Genomic DNA, 19,887 nt, shown 5'->3' with positions numbered 1-19,887 from the left:
AATAATAAACAAATGAAAATGTTCTTTCACCGCCAAGAAATTTGGAGCCGTTATCCAAAGCAGCCACTGCACTGCTTACTCAAGCAGTTGCTAATTTAAAGCAGCTGATAATTCAAGCAGTATTTAATCACAATTTTGATTCTTGAAATAGAAAAGAAAACACGCATTTGAATGCCTGTGTTACACGCATAGGAAAAATCCGTGCGCGTGGCGCTGCTGACATGTGCAAATTGGCCAAACGTTTTGTTTAATAACTTCTGTTTTATTCAATGGATTTTAATGAAATTTTCAGCATATGATCTACATATTCTATTGGCTTCGTAGACATGCAAACGCCCCCACATAATGGCCCTACTTCCAACTGAACTTAAATTCTAAGAATTTGGAGCCGGTATACAAAATCCAACAAAAATCAAAATTGCTTAAAATACACATAAAACTAAATACAAAATTTGGAGGCTCTAGCTCTAAGACGTACGAGATATAATTTATTGAATATTTATGCAATGATATTCAAGTGTCAACTAAAATTAAAAGGCAAAGCGATACATCGCAAGTTGCGAATGTTCCATGTCTTTATCTTTACGTAGTAAATTTGCAAAATCAAATATGAAAAATATACGAATATTGTAATTTGATCACCTAATTTCATGTGATATTTAATGCCATTCAAATTCATTCACAATAAACTCATTAAACACATCTAACTTAACGTAAATAGTTCATATAATACCATAAAAGTTGCAAAATTGCTGAAATGGCGCGTAACTCAATAATGCGCTGGTCCTGGTATCATAGAAAGGTTGTGCGTCGTCTGAGTATATTCGGTCGTTTACTGGAAATGGGTCTGCCCAGCTCGTCGTTGGAGTGTGCACGTTTCAGATTCTTCGGTGTTGCCTCAGTCTCACTTATAATTTTGGCCTTGCAGTCATTGGCCATGCATATGCGTGGCATTGCCTCCGTTGAGACGAATACATTGCTCCTGAGGCGCTTATTGCTGCTGCCAGTGAGTTCCTGCAGAGGCCGATTTACCAAAACAGTTTTCTTTTCGCTAGAGGATTGTTCACAGTGCAGCGCAACTGCGTAGTCGGCCATGCGTGGAATATAAACTTGATTATAAAAAGTAATAATATCCGTGTCAGGGAGTCCATCAGCAAAGTGAACGGCTCGATAGATGGAACTGTGAGCATGCGGCTGGCGTCTGTACTGTTGAATGATGTCGCTAAAGGTGATGCGCAGATGCGATTTGCGCCCGCACAGGTAGATCGCGCACATCAGCAGCTGGTCGAGGTGTCGCTGCTGCAGCAGCTCTTCACCATGCACAATGATTGAGTGTTCCACAATGTGCCAGATCTGTGTATAGCTGGCAAGCAAAGAAAGACACTTACAAAGGTATGCCAGCCGCTGGTTAGCTAAATGGTAAAATTTACGTAGGCAAATTGTAACTGAGCCTGGTGCAGATCTGACATTTTCCTGACCCGAGCTCGACTGCACGTCTTGGCATCTTGGCAGGCCTGCACTGTTCACTAGGAGCCATAGTTGAGAATTTTTCCGCCAAATTAGTGTAGTCAGACAGTGGGTCTCGATCTCGTGCAAATGCTTGATCAGATTACGCGTCAGCAAGCCGCTTTCATAGCGAACAACTAGCTCGATTATCTTTTGGAACTCGTAAGCATCGATATCAAAGCATTTTAACAGCCATGGAAACTTCGTTTGCTTCTCATCCGACCCGAAAATGTGCAGCATCAGCTCAAGGCAGCAGGCAATCAGTGTAGCATTAAAGGTGCGCTGCAACTGCTTTAGCATCTGTGGGATTTTGATGGCTGGCCTGCGACGTAACTCGGCACCAATGATCTTATCCAGCAGTACATAATACAAGCCCCGAACAAGGTTAAAACGGCATTCAGTTGTTTCTTGATTCAACCCGGATTTGTGCTCAAGCTTATGGCACATCTCTCGCAGCGATTTCTCCAAGAGCCTAACATCCTCCTTGCCCAGAGCGCCGCCTATGTAAGCAGGTAGCGTTTGCGGCAGTCCGTCTGTCAATAGTTTTGCAAGATTGTCGCGCTGTGTGGCGCTCGTTAGCGAAGAGATTATCTTGTGGTTGGCTTCATTTTCGATGGTTTGCTGCTTTGTTTCTCGCAGCGTCAGCTCCTTGTCTGTTGAAAAATGTGTGGCGTGCTTTAATAGAACCCGTTCGTCAATTTCACTGATGTCGGATACGTGGACTGCGTAACTGCGATTCAGAGATGCCAAATTCACTTCCAAGAATCCATCTTTTACCAATTCGCGCATAACCCGATCGTTCCCCAGCAGTCGTTGATCCATAAACAAACCCATCACAGCCTTATGAAAGAACGAATTTTTCATAATGCGAGCCCCTTTTACCGGCAGTTCGGGTATGAGTCCACATATGGCATCGATGGCATTATACTTGAGTAGCAGATCGATGTCAAAATCATTGCTGCTCCACCTAGAGGGGACTCCCTCAAAAGACATGTTAATTACATCCGATTTGTGCACCTCAAGGGCATTAACATAGACCAGTTCCAGGGCACAAAGGAGTACCTGGCAGCCATTGACAATGTTGGTTGTTGCGAACGACGGCAGCTCGTTGCGTACCACTAGAAACAACAGCCAACCAAATTCATATAACATTTGATAATGGGCCCGACCTTCTGTCGTCGTTGGCTGAACATAGAGCTGGTCGAAAATTCGTTTGTAGTGCTGTAGGAGAAGCAGCGTGATGCCGAGACGTCTCTCCAGATCATTGATTTCTTGCTGAAACACTTCGGAGTTCTGTGCCAGCCAATTCCAGTGCTCCATTCTTTTTAGAAACTTGTTAATATTTATGCTAAAGCTGCGCAGCAATTTGGTCAGTGAAATGTTCCAGCTATTAGAGCGTGCTTTCTTTTCCCATGGCTCAAGATCGTTATCAATCCTGCTCGTGTTGTCTTCTTGGCGCATGTCCTTCATTTTGGTCTGCTGTAGCTCACTGTATAAGGCGCAGCATAGCCAATCGTCGGCCTCGTTGGATAGAACGCCATCTGCGTTTAGTTTGTGAAATGTTTTTGTCGCTTTTTGCCAAATGCTTTGCTCAATTTTCAGCATTTGACAGTTGGCAATAAAACGCTGAAGGATCATCCCCTTGTCGTCGTTTTTCATCTTTTGTATGCTGCAAGAAAAATATCAAATAAAGTTTCAATTATTGAGTGTATTTTTTACTTTCTATTTAATTACATTTCTATATTTTAAATTGTTGAATTAAATTTAATTTTAGGTATCTTTCGGCGCGAACATCAAAATGCGACGCAGGGCGAGAAACATGGATTGGTCACACTGTGTGTTGCAGTTGCGTCTGCCAAATTCGGAAATAAAATACAAATACTGACTGCACTACTATATCTTTATAACGAAGGATTAACTGATAATGATATAAAACTCTTGCTTAACTTGTAATGTATTTTATTTTAGCTTGAAACAGATTATGTGACCAAATGAGTTAAAATGTCATACCAAAGCGGCTTGTACTATAAAAATACTTAACTATAAAATAACAGAAGCCAAGCGCTAGCAGTTAAATTCAAATTTGTAGCTAATTTATAATTTCAAAAAAATAATTTTACAGCATTCGATCATTCGTAAATTACACATTTAATGTCCATTGAAACAGTAAAGATAAAAACTTCAAATAGTACATTTGTATTTTAAATAGAGGTCTATCTCATTTACAGTTGTACAAAATGTTATCTTAACAGTCAACAAACCATGATGTATAACAACCCTGAAATTGTATTGCTCTTGTTTGCAGCTAAGTTAAAATGCTACAATCAAATCGGGTATTGCAAAAAGAGCAGACTGATTTATATGCTATAGAGAAGAAGCTTGTTAAGGTGTTGCCTGCTATTCAGGAAGCATTGAATTCTCTTAAGGTAAAGCGATTTACACTGACGTATAAAAATTGCCCCAAAGTTAATTTTTTCAGGTCGAGGAGCTGCATTTGAAATCGCATTCAGTCCATCAAGTGATGACCATGGAACCATCAAATGTGGATGTGCGTAGTGAAGTCTCTGGCCAAAGCGTTGTTACGCCGAACGAGCACATAAACCGCCAAGAAATCGACTTGCAATTATTCAGAAGCGACTTGCAAAACTTCGACGTAGAAAACGATTCAGACTGATCAAAATTACAGCTGATCAGTTATTTATTGGTACAAATTTAGCTAATGTAAAAGATTTTCCAGACGCATTGCGTTCTAAATTAAAACTATTTTAAAATAAAGTAGTTATAAAATGTTTCAATATTTGTGAATTTCCGGTAAAAGCACTCAAACAAAGTAAACTAAACTACTAAAGCTATGTATGCATTATACGTATTGTTACAGTTATTGTAGTACAGTTATACGGCTGATATATAAGAAGTTTTTACACATCTTGTGCGTCGTCTTCGGACGATTCAGCCGAGCTATCGCGACGTTTCTTCTTTTTAGGTGATGAGTTTCCTTGCTCATTGCTGCTGCTAGAGCTGGAGCCGTCATCTTCACTGTCACTTGAGGAACCTAATTCGCCATCTGAGGAGCTGCCATCGTCGTCTTCATTTGAGCTGGAACTATCGGAGTCGCTGCTGCTGCTACTATCTGAGTTTGAAGACTCTGAACTGCTTTTTGAACTATCGGATGAACTCGACGATGAAGAGCTATTGCTGCGTTTTCTTTTGCGCTTTGACCGTTTCTCCCGATCCAGGCGTACTTCTCCGCCGGCATTGGAAGAACGCAGCTCATTCGTCGGTGTAGACTCCGCAGCGTTTGCACTCTTCTCTGCCAAATGCTTGCTTAGCTGTTTTGTCCGCGAGTTCCGGTGGACATATTTTCGTTTTTCCTTACACTCGTAGCTCCAGTGTCCCAAATTCAGACATTTCTGACAGCGAATACCATTTGGAAAAGCAGCGGCCAACTTTGCAGACCTGCAAATTGATAAGTAATTTGAAATATTTTAATACTTAAGGTTCATACTTACCGTTGCTTTTGAGCCAGCTTGCGAGCTGCCAAACCCACCAAAGTCATCCTAATGTAATATTCCCTAAGACGGTGTCTGGAGCCAATCTTGATAGCAACTTGTCAGAACTTAAGAAAAAAAATGTATAATAGGGTAGCTGTAAAAAGTTTTGGTACTATTTTGTTTTGTTGTCGTACGATAAGTGTGACCGTAGTTGGAATATTTGAAAATATTGATTATGCCAAAATACTTTGGAAATGATTAATTGTATTCGATTACAAAGTCCATAACATCAAAACATTAGTTATTTGCAATTAGTTAAACAATTTGTTGTAGAGCAATTAGCGTGCAAATATGTATTTTCAGTGCATACCGCTGTATTAGTTAATAATATAACAGTTTGCTTTCAGCGCATGTTCATTGAGGGAAAGACAGACACCATTTTGATTTGTAAGTGGCGATACCTGTCCAAGATTACCCAAAACAATAACATATCATTTTGCTGACTAAGAAGCGAAAGCTGAAGCCGATCGCTGATTGCGAAAAGAACAGGTAAAGGTCGTTTATTAGTCAGATGGTGGCTTTATAAAGATACCTTTTACATCTCCCATTTACGCAGAAACGCTGTTCAGCCATGACCGAAACTGAAGGGACGGGGACGGGTGTGGTGACTGCAGCAGCTGGCGCTCGATTCATGCCACCTGAGGAGTTGGCTATGCAATCGCTTATCAAACAGCTATACAAATCTCGACTATTTCGAGGCATTTACCTTGCGCGTTGCTTTGTAGAGCAGCTTGGTGGCTATCGCGATGTTATAGTCCTACAGCGCAGCGAACGTGATCTGGAAAAGCTGCTGCTATCCAGCACAGACAAACTACAATTGTTTTATCAACGCTTTGTGCCCAACATGTGGGTTGGCATTACCAAAGGCAGCGTGGGCAGCTACAAGCACATTCCACATCCTGCACAGTTGGACACATGCATTTGGACCGAGCTCACTGATTTGGCTTTCGCTGAATACTGGTTTAGTATTAAGACACTGCGGTTTCGAAGTCAGGAAGTTCAGATCAAATTGAAAATGGTTCGCGCTGTTGAAGCCGACCCTATGCCAACACCACGACCCTCACTAATGAAAAGTAGCCCAAGCAGAGCCCTCACCTCTAGCGATAGCACCAAATTGGGTGTTGATGACGAACGACAACCACCGCCAATCGGCTTGGCTGATTTTCTGGATGTCCTACAGCAGTGGCGTCAGTCAGTTGTAACGACCACGTACGAGTTTATGGCCAATGATGTGAATAAGCGCAATATAATGGGAGCTATACGCTTTCTGGGCCTGCTCATATTTTCCATAATAAGCGGTGCTGCAGTTGCACTTCGTTTTATGGGCATATTTGCGGTGCGATTTCTTTTTGAGCTCAGTCGCTTCACACACACCGCCACCCCAATCGTCTTCAAGCTGATCGAGTTTGTCAACAAAATAGTAGGCGCAACCTTCGTATTAATAGCGATGATATGGAAGGATTTGTTTGTAAATCGTGGTGGCTCTGCCCCTCGACAGCCACTCGAAGCAAACAATCAATTCAAGAGCATTACGTATGAGAAGTCCGAACAGCACCATCGCAGTCCGCGTTATGTATCGTCTCATTATCGGTAATACTATTTGAATTATCTTATCTCTATATCTTGGCTGTCGAAATTGTTAGGTTGCATCTGCATTTAGTCACCGGGTTAAGGGGTTTCGGGGCATTGGTTTCCCTCTCAATTTGTGTTACTAGCATTAAAATATAAACAGCACTCAGTCCTTCGGATTTCGTAGATGTTTGCACAGCAAACATTCAAAAACAGAGATTTTGATATTTTAAATTTTTTATTGGTCAACTATTTATATTATTTTAAACAATCGCGTGTTTTTTAATTTTGTATATTAATTCAATGTGTATTGTTTTCAAAATTATATAGTCTGCTGTCTGGAAAAGTTGATGAAATTTATTAAATTATTAAATTTATGTGAATAAAATGTGTTAAATATATATTGGAAAACCTTTTTACGCATGGAAGAGGGATATTATATGTATATGTATATATGAGATAATAAATATACATTTTTCAAGATCATTGCGCTGGGGACGTTCATTAACATATATGATCGATACGAAATTAAGATTTGCTTTATACCCAGCTCCTAAATTAATAATATTATTATTTACTTTAAAAATACAAATTTATTAAGAGATTCACTGAGCCTCTAGCCAGCAGAGAGACGAATCTTAAAGTCTACTATTACTGGATATATTTTAAAAGAATCTTCAGCTCTGGCAACATTTGAGGCATGCGTAAAATTAATGGAGTTTGATATGGTTTTTACTCGATTTCATGAAAATAGAAAAATAAATGGGAAGAAAAGAACTCAAACAGACGTGCCACAGAAGAACCTACGTGTAAAATTTGTAGTATCTAGATCGTATACAACAATAATCTCGACGAATGGTTGGACAGACATTCTAACGGACGAAAAGTACTACATATATGTATGTATATATATTTGTATAAGCTTTAAGTGTTCGACTAACTCGCCATCGGCTTGTTATAGGATTTCCAATATTATATAAAATTGTATAATAAATATAAAATTGAATGATTTCTCATAGTTTACTATTGCTTAATTATCTACAAGTATCCAATGTTGTTTTTATGCACACAGTATCAGCTGTATATCCTGTAAAATAGCAGTAAGGGATAATTAGCCAACGTGTTACCAGGTGTTCAGTTTTTAATAATTTACTTACCTTTGTATATAATATATTATCAGCAAACAACTTTACTTTAAATAAAAATAAAATATGATAATTAGCTACCAGAGTAAATACTAACTGCTTATATTTAAGTAAAAGCAATTTAAAACCGACTGCATGATACTAGTTCATGGTAACTAAATTTATTAAACAAGCTGCAAACTAAAATAGTGATCTACCAGCACAACTTGGTCATCCCAGCTATGTTCGAATAGATTTTCCCAAGAGATTCATATAAAAATTGAATAATATATAGTCATTTTATTTCAAAGGGCATACCAATCGAAATACTTTGTGCTCACAGATGTAAGAGTAGCAAACAAAACCTATATACTCTATTGACTTTGTTAACGAGCATACGAATCTAATTGTAGCTGCAAAGTCCAACAGATGAACATTAGGTCAAGTGTATATATAATCCATATACTATATTCCATACATGTACTTTATATTCAAGTAGTTATCAGATCTAGCTCTGTGTCTATAAAAGAAATGAAGACTTGTTTGTTTTTGTTAGTTTTAATAGTTATACACTTTCATTTTATTACTTTACTTGATGTTATTCTCATTAAATTGTTGTATATATATATATATATATATATATATATATATATATATATATATATATATATATATGTATATGTAGACTAGTATAATTTGTCGGTTTGTCACTAAATCTTATAGAAATGATGTTCTTTCTGTCAGTGTATTTAGTACATTGGTTGCCATGTTTCCAATCTTTTTGCATTCGGGTTGTTTTGCTGTTTACTGGTACTCCTTTAGTATGCGCTCTAAATATTACTTGACATTCAATGTTCGTTTTTTCTGTGCTTCTTCTTCATTTTGCTGATAAATATGCAGTTTTTCTGTTTGCATGTCAAACTTTAGTTAACGCCATCTCTTGTGTCTAAGTGTTATAGTTAATAATGTTCGCATTTATTATTAGTCAACTAAATTATATATATATGTATATATATATTGTTTTGGTGATACATATGTATACTTTAATTAGTACATAAACATAATATATGGTATATTTTTGTTTTAATTATTATTTTGCAATGTTTTATACTTATGGAAATTTCTGCGTGTGTATTTTATTTTCTTATGCTTCAAATGCTTCAACAAACGTTTTTTCATAAAATTTAATGAACTTTTGCTTTGCTTTGCTGTAAATTGTAAATTGTTTGACATACTTTAAAATTTGTAATATGCAGTTTTTGAAGTTGCTGTTGGATTCATTGTTTCGTTATTTGTCATATTTTGTTTATAGTTTTAGTAGAAAGGGAAACAAACAATTGAAAGGCAATAGAAATTGAAAATAAGTTAAGTTAAGTTTTGCTTGTTATTGTTATTGTGAATACTTTCGATCAGTTTTAAAAGTAAAATGTACAATATACAATCTCAATTTCAATTTTTTAACTTTTACATTTACTTGTTCAATCATCCAATATAATTCGCCATTGTTAACAAATAATTACACATTTATATAGCATACGTCATATGTTTTTTTATATATGTTTAACACGTCCTTGCCTGCTGAAAATAATTTATATATTTTTTTAACAATTAGTTAGACATTTAGAGCAAAAACATTGATAATATAGATTGTTTGCTTTGTTATTTCTTCTTCTCGTTTCATGCATAAAAATTGTTCTAGTGAAATATATATGTAAATATATATATTTTAATAAGGTTTTTTGTTTTGAACTGCTTATTGTTTATAATTGCGATTTTGTTATTTGTTTTGTGTTTCTGTTGTCCATTGTTAATTGCCTTGTTAATTATATTTTGTTAAAATTGTTATCTGATCTCAATTACTTTTTTTGTATTTTCTTTTTTTTGGCATTTATATTAGAAGTAATATATGCGTGTGTTTTGGTTAATATATTTATATTGTAAAATCAGCCTAGGGGTAAACACAAAACTTGATATTGTTATAATATATTTGCGTGACCATGTCGCCAAATCTAATACCATATTTAAATAAATTCAATTCAATAGTTATGTGAGTAGAACGAAAATAGTTTTTAATTTGGGTAAATTCAAAGAAAAATGAATTTTGTATTAAACAAACTTTTGCAAATGTGTTTTTATTTAAATAACTTTTTAATTTAATATTTTTAATTGCATTTTATATATGTATATATATTTTTTTACAGAGTACACACATATATATCTATATATATATATGTATATATATTGTTATATATATCTATATATTTATAATAATAATTTTTTACACATTAAATTCAAATGCATTAATTTTATCTGTATCTGTATTTATATATATATATATTCATATATATATACACATATACATACCTACAGACATATATGTATATATATATATATATATTTATATAATTTATTTATAAATATAAATAACAAAATGTTTCGCCTTGAAGCTTCTTTATGCATTCATTACTATATTTTAATACGATTTATACTAATGCTTCGATTTGTTAGTTATTTTTGTTTTGTTTTTTTGCCTTGTTTTATATTCTAGTTTAACCAGTTTCATGTGGAAATTACTGTGTATGTGTATGTACTTGTATATATTAATGTATATGTTGTAGTTAACTGTTTGCCATTTTCGTGTGCTGAACAATTGGCGAAAGTTTCCGACTCGTCAACCAATGTGACAAAACGATAAGGAGAATTCGTCGTATTTGGATTGTTTGAATTTAGCCAAAGTGGTTTTGAATCGTAACGTAATTGAACTGTTTGAGTTTAGTGTCTTATATCATCTTTTAAGGTAACTGAATAAAATGTTTGCGTTTTGCGCACTGCCAATGGCCAGATCTCAACCAACTTTTCCAATGGGACCCGAGGCACACTCTATTTACATTTAATCGTCTTTATCAACGAACTTTTTACGCAAACATTAGAAGAGCGCAAAGAATGCCTCGTCTCATTGATAGCCCAACATGGTGCGTTTTAGGCACTTCAATGTTCTGTTGATGCGGCAATAAATTGGTTGCGGATCGGTTTTGGGTTTTGTTTGTTTGTTTTTTTTTCGGGGTTTCGTAACAATAGTGAGAGAGTAGTACAAAACAAGTAAGGTTGTTAAAAAAGAAACAAGGAGTAGAAAGGAATGGAAAGAAACGTTAAGTTATAAACTTAGAGCCAACTTAGAAGAAACTACGATATAAGCTCTTAATTACTTTAAATCATCGGTATCCTCAATTAAGTCGGCATACTCCTCCCAATCGTTGTTAGTTGAACGTGTGCGCAAATTGGATATTGTCGGGGCCTCATCTTCATCGTCATCCTCCTTGTTCTGGTTCTGTTTCTGCTTCTGTTTGCTGCGACCAGTGCCTCCCTCGTCGACCACCTCGTAGTCCTTGAGCTCAGCCTCCAAGTCCTTCTCCCACTGTTCCTCTGAGAAAGATGCATCAAACTGACGATTACTATGTGCGTGGCTTATAGACAGCAGAGGTTAGACATATAAGTTCATATAAAAAATGGTTTCTCTTGGCATACATCATATTTAATATTATTGATTATAAATGTGTCTAGCAAGCATTGAAGTTTGTAATTTAGATTGGCCCTCCAAGCAAGTACATGTGTTTCTTTTCTTGTCATATTATGTTTTTACCTTAGCAGCTTTGCAACTAATCGCGTGGCATATAGCTAAGGAGGCATAGGTTTTCACAGACTGTTATTCGTTTAGGTATGCGCACCGTAACTGCAAAGTAATCGTCTACAAAAGGTGGAAAATGTTCTTTTAATATAATAATGAGGCCAATGTAGTACATTTTTGTTGTTATTATTGAACTCTATGCCCATAACCTGGCTAATTAACAAGTAGCGTGCAATATGCCCACGCACCGCATACAAATGATGGAAAAGGTCCTGCGCCATGACTTGCTTGTTGTTCTGATACCAAATCAAGTGCCAGAGATGACACCAAAAATATAAGCTATATATATACATATATATACATATATACATATATATATATATAAATATATAAACATTTGTGTGAGTAAAAACGTTGAATAATATGAAATTAAAATTTGTTACGTGTATTTACAGCATATTTAACATCGAAATCAAAAGCAAGCTAAATATTTTGATCTTTTTCCGTTTATATATATATAAATTTACTTATACAAAGCACGCCAAATATATAGAAAAACTAACTAAAAGCTATATTGAAAAGTCTGCAATAATTATTGAGCAAAGTAAACAAATTAGATTTCTGAACAACAATTAAAATTGAAAATGTGTTCGAACATGGGACAGACTGACTTACGTTATTGGAAAAGGGATTTTGTTTTTGACATTTGGTTGTGGAATAAAGTTTCTTTGGATTTTGTGTGGCGAGTTGGTTTGGTTTTATGACAAATTCGAAAACTCATTTCAAATTGGATTCAAAATCTGGAAACGTTTTTCTCTTGTGCAGTTAAAAAGCTTCACATATCTAGGTAGAATTGCTTCTTTCTTTTATAGAATAAAAATCTACATTTAAATAGCAACTACAAAAATATATAGAAATTCTTGTTTTTTTCTCTTGTTAAACGAAAATTTAAAGGAAATTTGAGGTCTTAACTGAATAGGAATAACAACAAACACATCGAAAGATAATATTATTATACTTATACGTATTGGATACACATTGACAACAGCGATAAGAGAAATGAACTTGGAAATTTGTGGCAACTATTTTGTGGTACATAATTTGTATGCAATTGAAAATCAACAACAAAATATTCACAAATTTTGTTTATTATTTTTTTAATATGTGAAAATTGGATTTTTGTTCAACAATCAATCAACAATTTCTAACTTACCACACAAAATTTTGTTTCAGTTTTTTTAAGTAACATTTTTGTTTTTTTTTTTTTTAGTTTTCTTTCTTTTGGTTTATATAAATAATATGTTTTTTAATGTTTGTCAAGTGAATATTTTATATATGTATATATAATTTGGTTTGCTGCTTTTGGGATTTTTTTTCTTTGTAAATCGCTTAACATTTTGTTTTTATTTTATTTGTTTGTTTGTTTGTTGTTATGTGAACAATTTTGTTTGTTTTTTTTTTGTTTTTTTTTTTTATATATTTTATTTTTAGTTTTTGAATTTAGCGTTTATCCATTCAATCTTCTGCAAGATGATTTGAGAACAAATTAAGAAATACATGAAGAAAAATAAATGCTTGTTAAATGTTTTCAATATATAATTCATATTGTGTTAAATACTAAGGAATTTGCATAGCTTTTTATAGATCGTCTGATGTGTTCTGTATGTGGGAGGTGTTCGTGTCAGAGAGGGAAACGCGATTTAATTTTGATTTTTTTTTTCATGAAATTAGGCCAAAATATTTATATATTTATAAATGGAAAGAATATGTTTAAAAAACCATAAATAAGTAAATTGATAATCATACAAAATTGATATAGCGAAATTTTGGAAAGTTGATGATTTTGCAATTGAATAAAAAGCACAAGATTGCAAAGAGTATTTCAATAATAAGAATTTATAACATTTTGGTCATACTCAACTTGTTCGAAATTGATTTGTGGCTAGTTAATATTTGTTAATATCTTGTTAGTTGTTATAGATAGTTTATAGATACTTAAAGTGGGAAATTATTGAATTTTATTTTAGTATTTTGTATGCTAGTTAGAAAAGAATGGCAACAACAAATTAGACTAGACTTCAGTTGTCTCTTGTGTTATATTTGCTTCTTTTTTTATATACGTATATATATATATATATATATTTCTTGATCGTTATGTAATTTATAATACTTTATTATCCATAAGATGCCATAGGTTTTGCATATTCATTTTGTATTATGTTATTGGGTTGTTGTTGCTTTCATTTCAATCGATATTTATTGTTTAATAATTAAATGCCAGAGCTTTGAGTTATTGTTAGTATTTCGACAATAAAGAAAACGATTCGACAATAATTGAATTTATACAAAAGAAAGAAACAGAGCAGAGGAGAAAAAAGAGAATTGTTTGGTTTTTACACTTTGTTTTGTACACACATTTTTTGTTTGTTAAGAGTTTAATTTGTGTTCTTGTTGACAAAAAAAAGAATTGATTATATTAAGTATTTAATTAAAGTTAGTCTATGTATGATTAAATGATAATCAAAGTTCGTACAGCCAAACAGTTCAAATGTGGCAAGGGCAAAGGCAAAGAAAAAAGAAAATAAGAAATAAAATAAAAAAAATTATACCGAAATGTTTACTTATGGCACGTCACAATGGGGCATGTAATAATGAGACTATATATGAGTCAAAATATGCTGATACGAACGTAGAGAGACTCGCATATCAATAGAATTATTAGATATTTGCATCAGAAGCTCAGTCGAGTGTGATGTTGTGCAGGTGCCATGAATTCTTAAACTATAAACTTTTCCTTCAGAATTTGCATCTCTATAAAATTATATGAACTATGAAAAATGCGACGATTTGAAGCATCAATCGATGCTGCATGTGTGTATGTATGTATGTATGTGTTTGTGGGTATTTTCACCGCATCCAATGAAACTTGTAGAAGGACAAACTTCAAGGGCGCAGCAATAGAAACAAAAAAATGTATGTACAAAATTTAAAGAAATAAGCAGAAATAAATTAAAATTAAGCGTGCCTGGTCAAATTATGCCCACTATTTGAGGTATTGAAAGAGATAATTGAAGTGGGAAACAAAAAAATAAAATTAAATTTATTATTTAATATTAGAGAATCACTTGAAATGGACTTGAAATTATTTAACTTATTTAAAGTTAAGAAATTGTAAAAATATTTTCCTTCCGAAATTCACAGATTAAAGCCCATGAAAGCTCATCGTTGTTCTCTTGATTAATTCTCTAAGAGTAATTTCAATTTGCAAAGGGCATAAGTCAACCAGAAGTTGCAGATCAAATAAATATACAAAACTTGTGACAATTTAAACTGGAATCAGAAAGTCTTAAACACAATTAAATACTAAAATATTAGCCAATAATATTTAGAATGGAACTGAATCAAATCAAGTTATAATCTATAACTTTGCGTCTTTAGCGAAGACTTCTTACCATCGGTGCTGGCGAGCGCCTGTTGGGTCATGCTATCGATGCCCAGCTTGCGCATGCCATCTTGGATTTCGGCTAAGTCGGTATCATTGGATGTTTGAAATTCGTCCGAGACGAATTCGGACTCGGAGATTTTTTGGGTCAAATCATGCTTGAGCTCTTCAGCGGCCTTCCTATCAATGACAGGCTTCGGTTGGTCAGAGACAGCCGCAATCGCTGCAGCGGAGTCGGCGCTTGTCGTACTCTTGACAGCGCTGACATTATGATTACTGTTTTGTTTATCGGGCAGTTGTTTAGCTGCTATTGAGCATTTCGATTCATTACAGTTGAGTTTGATTGTTTTGTTTTTTGTTCAATTTTCAGAACATGGTTTTGTAATTTTGTGTTTAGAATAACCAAAAAAATAAACATGAAAAGAAAAATAATAAAAATAAATATATTTTTTTAGATAATAATAAATAAAGAAAAATCAGAAATCAGAAAGACTTACGAAAGAGCATCTTTGAAAGGCGAAACGTAAAATTGAGTTGATCTGATATTTGATTATTGATTTTAAGAGCTGAACGCACGACAGGGTGAATTGGTGAAAATGATTTACGCAATCGAAAGGAAATCGAATCTTTAGCACAGGCGACAGACAGGCCGGTGCACTTGAAGGACAATTACAAACTAAAACCGAACCGAAATTGTTTAAAATCATTAAAACGGAACAGAAACAGAAACAGAAACTCAACGTTCAGAGCATACTATAGGCGGTGTGTGGTACAGATACTAGCCGAAAGATAAACGAGAGACTTGTAACTTGGAGCTAATTCAAACTTAAAAGAGAACAGGCGCGTGTGTGAAAAGAAACTGTTACGAAATCATAAGTGGAAACTTAGACTTAGAGAGAAAGAGATAGAGAGACAGAGAGAGAGATAGCGAGAGTGACAGTAGATTGACAGAGTTAATTCAAAGAGCGCGCGAATAGCGAGTTTTAGTATGTGTATGTGTGTGACAGAGAAAGAGAGTTTAGTAGTAGAGCAAGATACTGAAGAGGAAAGCGCAAGAAAATCAAAAACTGGCGCATGTTAACCGCTTCTGTGCCAGCGCTTGATTGTGATCTATTCTTTGGTCATTGGTGTGATAGCTGATGGGCCATTAACTGCAATGAACTTACCATCTTCACCGCTGGAAGCCTGGCCCACACCATCAGCGCCCAAGGTGCCCAGCTCGGCGGCCTGGATGATTAGTGAGACTCGATAGAAATAATTCCGCCAGAAGTTCTCCTCAGTGATGCTGTGCAAGGATATTAATGAGAATCTTTCCAATTGGCATAGAATGGACTGCGGCTGCACTTACATCTTGGGCACCAATTCGAAGCGCATCGTTTCGAGCGCCTTGTCTTCGGCCATAATGGCTATGGCAGTGGGATATGCAGAGTCATAGCTAAACTCAAAGTCCACGCCGGCTGGCGGAGCGCGCACAAAGTTGCGGCGATCCTGTGACAAGCCCAAGATCTCCTCCTTGATCTTTGACTCATTAGCATGGCCAATCCAGGGGGCAGCACCATTGCCGGCACCGCCCTGGCCCTTAATGAATGCCTCCTGCTCCTTGTTGAACGAATCGAGTATGGTCTAAGTGTTCAAGAACAGCAACAAATGACATATACAATATGTGGTTGTGGTACTTTACGATTTTACTCACATTATCCTTGACCGTTTCCTTGATCTTGCTGCCAGCCTTGCTGATGGCCGACGACAAGAACGAACCGAAGTGCTTGGCCTGCTGTGTTACTTTTGTGGTAACTGTGGAAGCGATACAAGGTTCAATTAGTGTTTTGATTATGATGGGCATGAAGTTGAAGTAAAAGTGGTTCCAACTAAGTGATGCAGTCAACCAAAATTGCTAGGCTACAAACTAAACAGTTTGAGGAATTCGGAATTATCAACTATGGGTGTATAAATAGGTGGGTGCTATAAGTTTGTGAGCATATCAACTACGGGCAGTAATCTTAGGTAGTTAGTAACCTGTCACCGCTCTCTATAATTTAGTTCGATTTTCGATTTGGCATTTTGCAATTGAACTTTACTTTAGATTGTTTTTTATGTTTTAAGTTGACTTTCATTTGACTTTTGTATTGATGTTTTTATTACCAATCAAACTGTGACACGTACTTTTCAATTCATCGCCCTTACCCTGTCCAATTTGACCCTCGTCGCCAGTGGGCGTGCCGCCGCCCGATGCTGGATGCGAATCAGCACCCTCTGTAGCGCTGTAATTAGAAATTGCGTCAGCGTGCAACACAGAGAGATAGAGAGAGAAAGAGAGAGAAGAGAGAGATGGCAGAAAATTAAGCTTGCGTCAGATTTATATTTGTGAAATTTGAGCACATTTATATATAAGTATTGTATATATACAGTTTATCTGGTGTGGATATTGCAGTTGAACTCATGCAGCATGCAACATTCTAACCAGTCAAATCAAAAAAGCCAATAATCGAATTGGATTTGCGTTAGCAAAAAATAAATAGGCTGAAAATGGGTGCGACTTAAGTTTAGAGTTTGTTACTAGAATAGTTACTAAATCTTATCATAGACTAAATTAATTAAACCTCAAACAAACATATACTTATATGTATATCATATATATATTTGGACAATATTTGTTAAGCTAAAGTTTTATTTTACTACAAAGGGCACAAATTTAATTGATAGTGTTAATTAATCAAGTTCACTTAGGTAAGTAAGGGTGACAGAGGAAGCCCAGTGTAATTTGAAGTTTCTACTCTGCAACGATTGCAAATAGATAGAAACCAAAGCAATTAAATATAAAGAAATATTCAGAGTGAGGGCTCTATTATAGACTCTCATTTCATGCAGGGTATTGCCTAGTTGACCACGCCCGATTGGTTGGGCTTGTTATGCGAATGCCAACTAATTGATAACGCGTTGCCCAGAATATTTGTGAATTGAGTTGCAATGAGGATGAGCAGAGGCATGCCAATTTATCGGCTGCTCGATAATTACATTGTAATTGTGTATATTGTGTAATTGACTATTTGAGTTCAAAGTTCGATTTATTAACATTAATTGCGTGTATTCATTGAGTCTGCGACAATTTCTATTCAAGTCAACGTTTATGTATATTTACACGTTTTTCAGTTAAGGACAATTAATATTTAAATTTTTATGATGATTGCGAGTTAAATGCAATGTGAGTAGGTAATTCAAATGAATGTTGAATGAATGGAATGGAAATCAAATCGAAATATTAAAAATGCATGAAACTGAAATCAAGAGGCCGAAGAAAGGACACTTAGACATGCACTAAAAGACAATTCTGTGTAGCTTAGAGTTCTCGACTTTTCCATTGTTTGTCTGTGAGTTTATGGTCAATGCGAACTCTAGCACAATTAGAGAGTGTATTTGGAAGGAGCTGTAGAGCTGCAGATGAAAATATAGTGAGAGTAAAATGTTTACTGAGACAGGATGAGCTACACATCGACACTGAGAAATTAGGATGGAATAAAAACATTGTTAACTAATATCAAATTAAATGATAACAACTATTAACAACAATTAGTTTTTAGTTTTTTGTTTTATCTACTGCGTAGCCATAAGAATATTTCCAGATTTTTGGTGTGAGTTTCGCTTAAATCCTTTGAGGTTGTTTGATGGGCCGCTCAATAATGATGGAATCTGATACTTGAACAATTCTTTCTGCACTAAATGCTATATATATATATTGATTTTATTTTATATAACGCGTTACGAAATGAAAATATGAATTGAATCAAAGTGTGAAACCAACTAATGATGGGCTTTGGTCAATGTTGTATGGGGCGTGTCTCAATACTGCATGAATTAAAATTAAATGATTGTATAACTTGATTATGAGCTTTATGAGTTATGTTTTTTATGTTGCCGTTTCTTATAGAACAGTCTTGGAACCTCTTTATCCACAATTGTGTCCCTTTACAAAGTGTCGATTTTTATATTTCTGAAATTATATATAAAATAACTTACCTTAAGTGCACACTTTGTAAAAGGACAAAATTCTTTTTGAAAATCGGCTCTTTGGCTTTAGTCGATATATAGTATACATACAAAAACGTTTCAAAGAGTTATATGTGGGTAATTGTCTGTACAGTATTAAAGATATGTTTTAAGGCAAAGTTTTAAAAGGTCAAACTAAATTTTAGCAGAAGAAAAAGTTTAAGTAAAAAGTTTAAGTAACAAAAAAGGATAGAATTTGTTTTTAGTGAATTTTGTTTCCATAGCTAAATAATTATTGACGAAAGTTGGTGAATAGTGAAAAGCAAAACTAAATGACAGTAGTATATTTAGGGTATATTTAGGATAACTTGTGTTTAAAATATATATTTATAAATATGTTATTATTAGTTGTATTTTATTGTGTAGTCACTTTAGTGGGCAGTATCAAAGTAAGGCTGGGGCTGGGGCTGGGGAGCTGTATAATTAATTTGGGTTTCGTTTCAAAATTCAAAGGTTGCCCTTATTCATTCCTCAGGGTGAAACCAAAAGCAAAAAAAAAAATTATCATAATAAAATGAACAAAAACTGACGAACAAAAGCCGCCAAGTGAGTAAAATTTGAACAAAAGGTGCCCCAATTGTTACACAAACTAAAGCTAAAACAAAAAACTTACGGAAAAAAATAAATTATATATATATAAAAGAAAAGTAAAGTAAAGTACAAACGCGCTTTAATATGAGTTTTGCTTTACTGCCGCTGTATCGTATATAATTCCGTCATTCTTAAGCATGGGCCCATACCTAATATACCTCGACTTGTCGTCATCGTCGCCACCACTCACAGCACCCGCAGCTGCGGCGTCTGCGGCGCCTTCGCCGCCCTCAGCTCCATCGGCGGCGCCGCTCTTACGCAGTCCAGGAATCGATGGTATCGATGGCATCGCTGGCATCGATGGCATCGACGGCATTGCCATGGCCGGCATCGACGGTATCGAAGCATTGCCCAACCAGCCCTTGGCGCTGCCCAGCCAGCCGCTGTAAGTAAGAGAACAGAAAGGACATAAGTTTAAGTTAGTTAACAAAATTC

At 35.1% G+C, this 19,887-nt stretch overlaps 5 protein-coding genes across 23 annotated transcripts in view; 2 read left to right on the top strand and 3 right to left on the bottom strand.

Annotated features, from left to right (window-relative positions):
* Positions 1 to 642: 642 nt before the first annotated feature.
* LOC111602961 (retinoblastoma family protein) lies at positions 643 to 3,525 on the bottom strand. 4 transcript variants are annotated; one of them, XM_023320340.2, is made up of 2 exons: positions 3,517 to 3,525; positions 643 to 3,175 (listed from the first exon to the last, which is right to left on the bottom strand). In XM_023320340.2, the coding sequence occupies exon 2, from the start codon at positions 3,163 to 3,165 to the stop codon at positions 793 to 795; it is 2,373 nt and encodes a 790-aa protein (XP_023176108.1). In that variant the 5' UTR covers positions 3,166 to 3,175; positions 3,517 to 3,525; the 3' UTR covers positions 643 to 792. The 4 variants fall into 4 exon arrangements, with proteins under 4 accessions (XP_023176108.1, XP_023176107.1, XP_023176105.1 ...); XM_023320339.2 differs by lacking the exon at positions 3,517 to 3,525 and adding an exon at positions 3,454 to 3,512; XM_023320337.2 differs by lacking the exon at positions 3,517 to 3,525 and adding an exon at positions 3,241 to 3,494.
* A 265-nt stretch (positions 3,526 to 3,790) lies between these two features.
* Positions 3,791 to 4,242, top strand: LOC111602956. The gene is made up of 2 exons (XM_023320328.1): positions 3,791 to 3,932; positions 3,986 to 4,242. The coding sequence occupies exons 1-2, from the start codon at positions 3,822 to 3,824 to the stop codon at positions 4,178 to 4,180; spliced, it is 306 nt and encodes a 101-aa protein (XP_023176096.1). The 5' UTR covers positions 3,791 to 3,821; the 3' UTR covers positions 4,181 to 4,242.
* A 51-nt stretch (positions 4,243 to 4,293) lies between these two features.
* Positions 4,294 to 5,172, bottom strand: LOC111602954 (zinc finger CCHC domain-containing protein 10). The gene is made up of 2 exons (XM_023320327.2): positions 5,016 to 5,172; positions 4,294 to 4,962 (listed from the first exon to the last, which is right to left on the bottom strand). The coding sequence occupies exons 1-2, from the start codon at positions 5,060 to 5,062 to the stop codon at positions 4,425 to 4,427; spliced, it is 585 nt and encodes a 194-aa protein (XP_023176095.1). The 5' UTR covers positions 5,063 to 5,172; the 3' UTR covers positions 4,294 to 4,424.
* Positions 5,173 to 5,253: 81 nt separating this feature from the next.
* LOC111602953 lies at positions 5,254 to 6,895 on the top strand. 2 transcript variants are annotated; one of them, XM_023320326.2, is made up of 3 exons: positions 5,254 to 5,444; positions 5,506 to 5,546; positions 5,614 to 6,895. In XM_023320326.2, the coding sequence occupies exon 3, from the start codon at positions 5,629 to 5,631 to the stop codon at positions 6,649 to 6,651; it is 1,023 nt and encodes a 340-aa protein (XP_023176094.2). In that variant the 5' UTR covers positions 5,254 to 5,444; positions 5,506 to 5,546; positions 5,614 to 5,628; the 3' UTR covers positions 6,652 to 6,895. The 2 variants fall into 2 exon arrangements, with proteins under 2 accessions (XP_023176094.2, XP_023176093.2); XM_023320325.2 differs by having other exon boundaries at positions 5,254 to 5,546.
* Positions 6,896 to 10,272: 3,377 nt separating this feature from the next.
* LOC111603013 (synapse-associated protein of 47 kDa) overlaps positions 10,273 to 19,887 on the bottom strand; it is a 30,714-nt gene continuing 21,099 nt past the window's right edge. For 5 of the 15 annotated variants that reach the window (XM_023320419.2, XM_023320427.2, XM_023320420.2 and 2 more), the window contains 8 exons: positions 19,602 to 19,835; positions 16,981 to 17,078; positions 16,511 to 16,611; positions 16,166 to 16,440; positions 15,984 to 16,102; positions 14,828 to 15,124; positions 10,957 to 11,173; positions 10,273 to 10,746 (listed from right to left, as the gene is read on the bottom strand). In XM_023320419.2, coding sequence (XP_023176187.2) covers positions 10,704 to 10,746; positions 10,957 to 11,173; positions 14,828 to 15,124; positions 15,984 to 16,102; positions 16,166 to 16,440; positions 16,511 to 16,611; positions 16,981 to 17,078; positions 19,602 to 19,835 — 1,384 coding nt within the window. In that variant the 3' untranslated portion in view covers positions 10,273 to 10,703. Of the gene's footprint in view, positions 11,174 to 12,841; positions 12,899 to 13,622; positions 13,659 to 14,827; positions 15,125 to 15,983; positions 16,103 to 16,165; positions 16,441 to 16,510; positions 16,612 to 16,980; positions 17,079 to 19,601; positions 19,836 to 19,887 lie in introns of those variants that run through there. The other 10 variants (XM_023320425.2, XM_023320428.2, XM_023320426.2 and 7 more) reach the window with 8 other exon arrangements.

Source organism: Drosophila hydei, unplaced genomic scaffold, assembly GCF_003285905.1.
Source record: "Drosophila hydei strain 15085-1641.00,03,60 unplaced genomic scaffold, DhydRS2 tig00000063-arrow-pilon, whole genome shotgun sequence".
Classification (NCBI taxonomy): domain Eukaryota; kingdom Metazoa; phylum Arthropoda; class Insecta; order Diptera; family Drosophilidae; genus Drosophila; species Drosophila hydei.
The sequence above is the reverse complement of the archived record's forward strand: the minus strand, read 5'-3'. Positions and strand labels throughout refer to the sequence as shown.

Excerpts from the sequence above, each read along its gene's own strand:
- LOC111602954 (XM_023320327.2), bottom strand. The coding sequence starts at position 5,062 with ATGACTTTGGTGGGTTTGGCAGCTCGCAAGCTGGCTCAAAAGCAACG. Across the intron at positions 4,963-5,015 it reads AAGCTGGCTCAAAAGCAACG|GTCTGCAAAGTTGGCCGCTG; the intron begins GTAAGTATGAAC and ends ATCAATTTGCAG.
- LOC111602961 (XM_023320340.2), bottom strand. The coding sequence starts at position 3,165 with ATGAAAAACGACGACAAGGGGATGATCCTTCAGCGTTTTATTGCCAAC.
- LOC111602956 (XM_023320328.1), top strand. The coding sequence starts at position 3,822 with ATGCTACAATCAAATCGGGTATTGCAAAAAGAGCAGACTGATTTATAT. Across the intron at positions 3,933-3,985 it reads AAGCATTGAATTCTCTTAAG|GTCGAGGAGCTGCATTTGAA; the intron begins GTAAAGCGATTT and ends TAATTTTTTCAG.
- LOC111602953 (XM_023320326.2), top strand. The coding sequence starts at position 5,629 with ATGACCGAAACTGAAGGGACGGGGACGGGTGTGGTGACTGCAGCAGCT.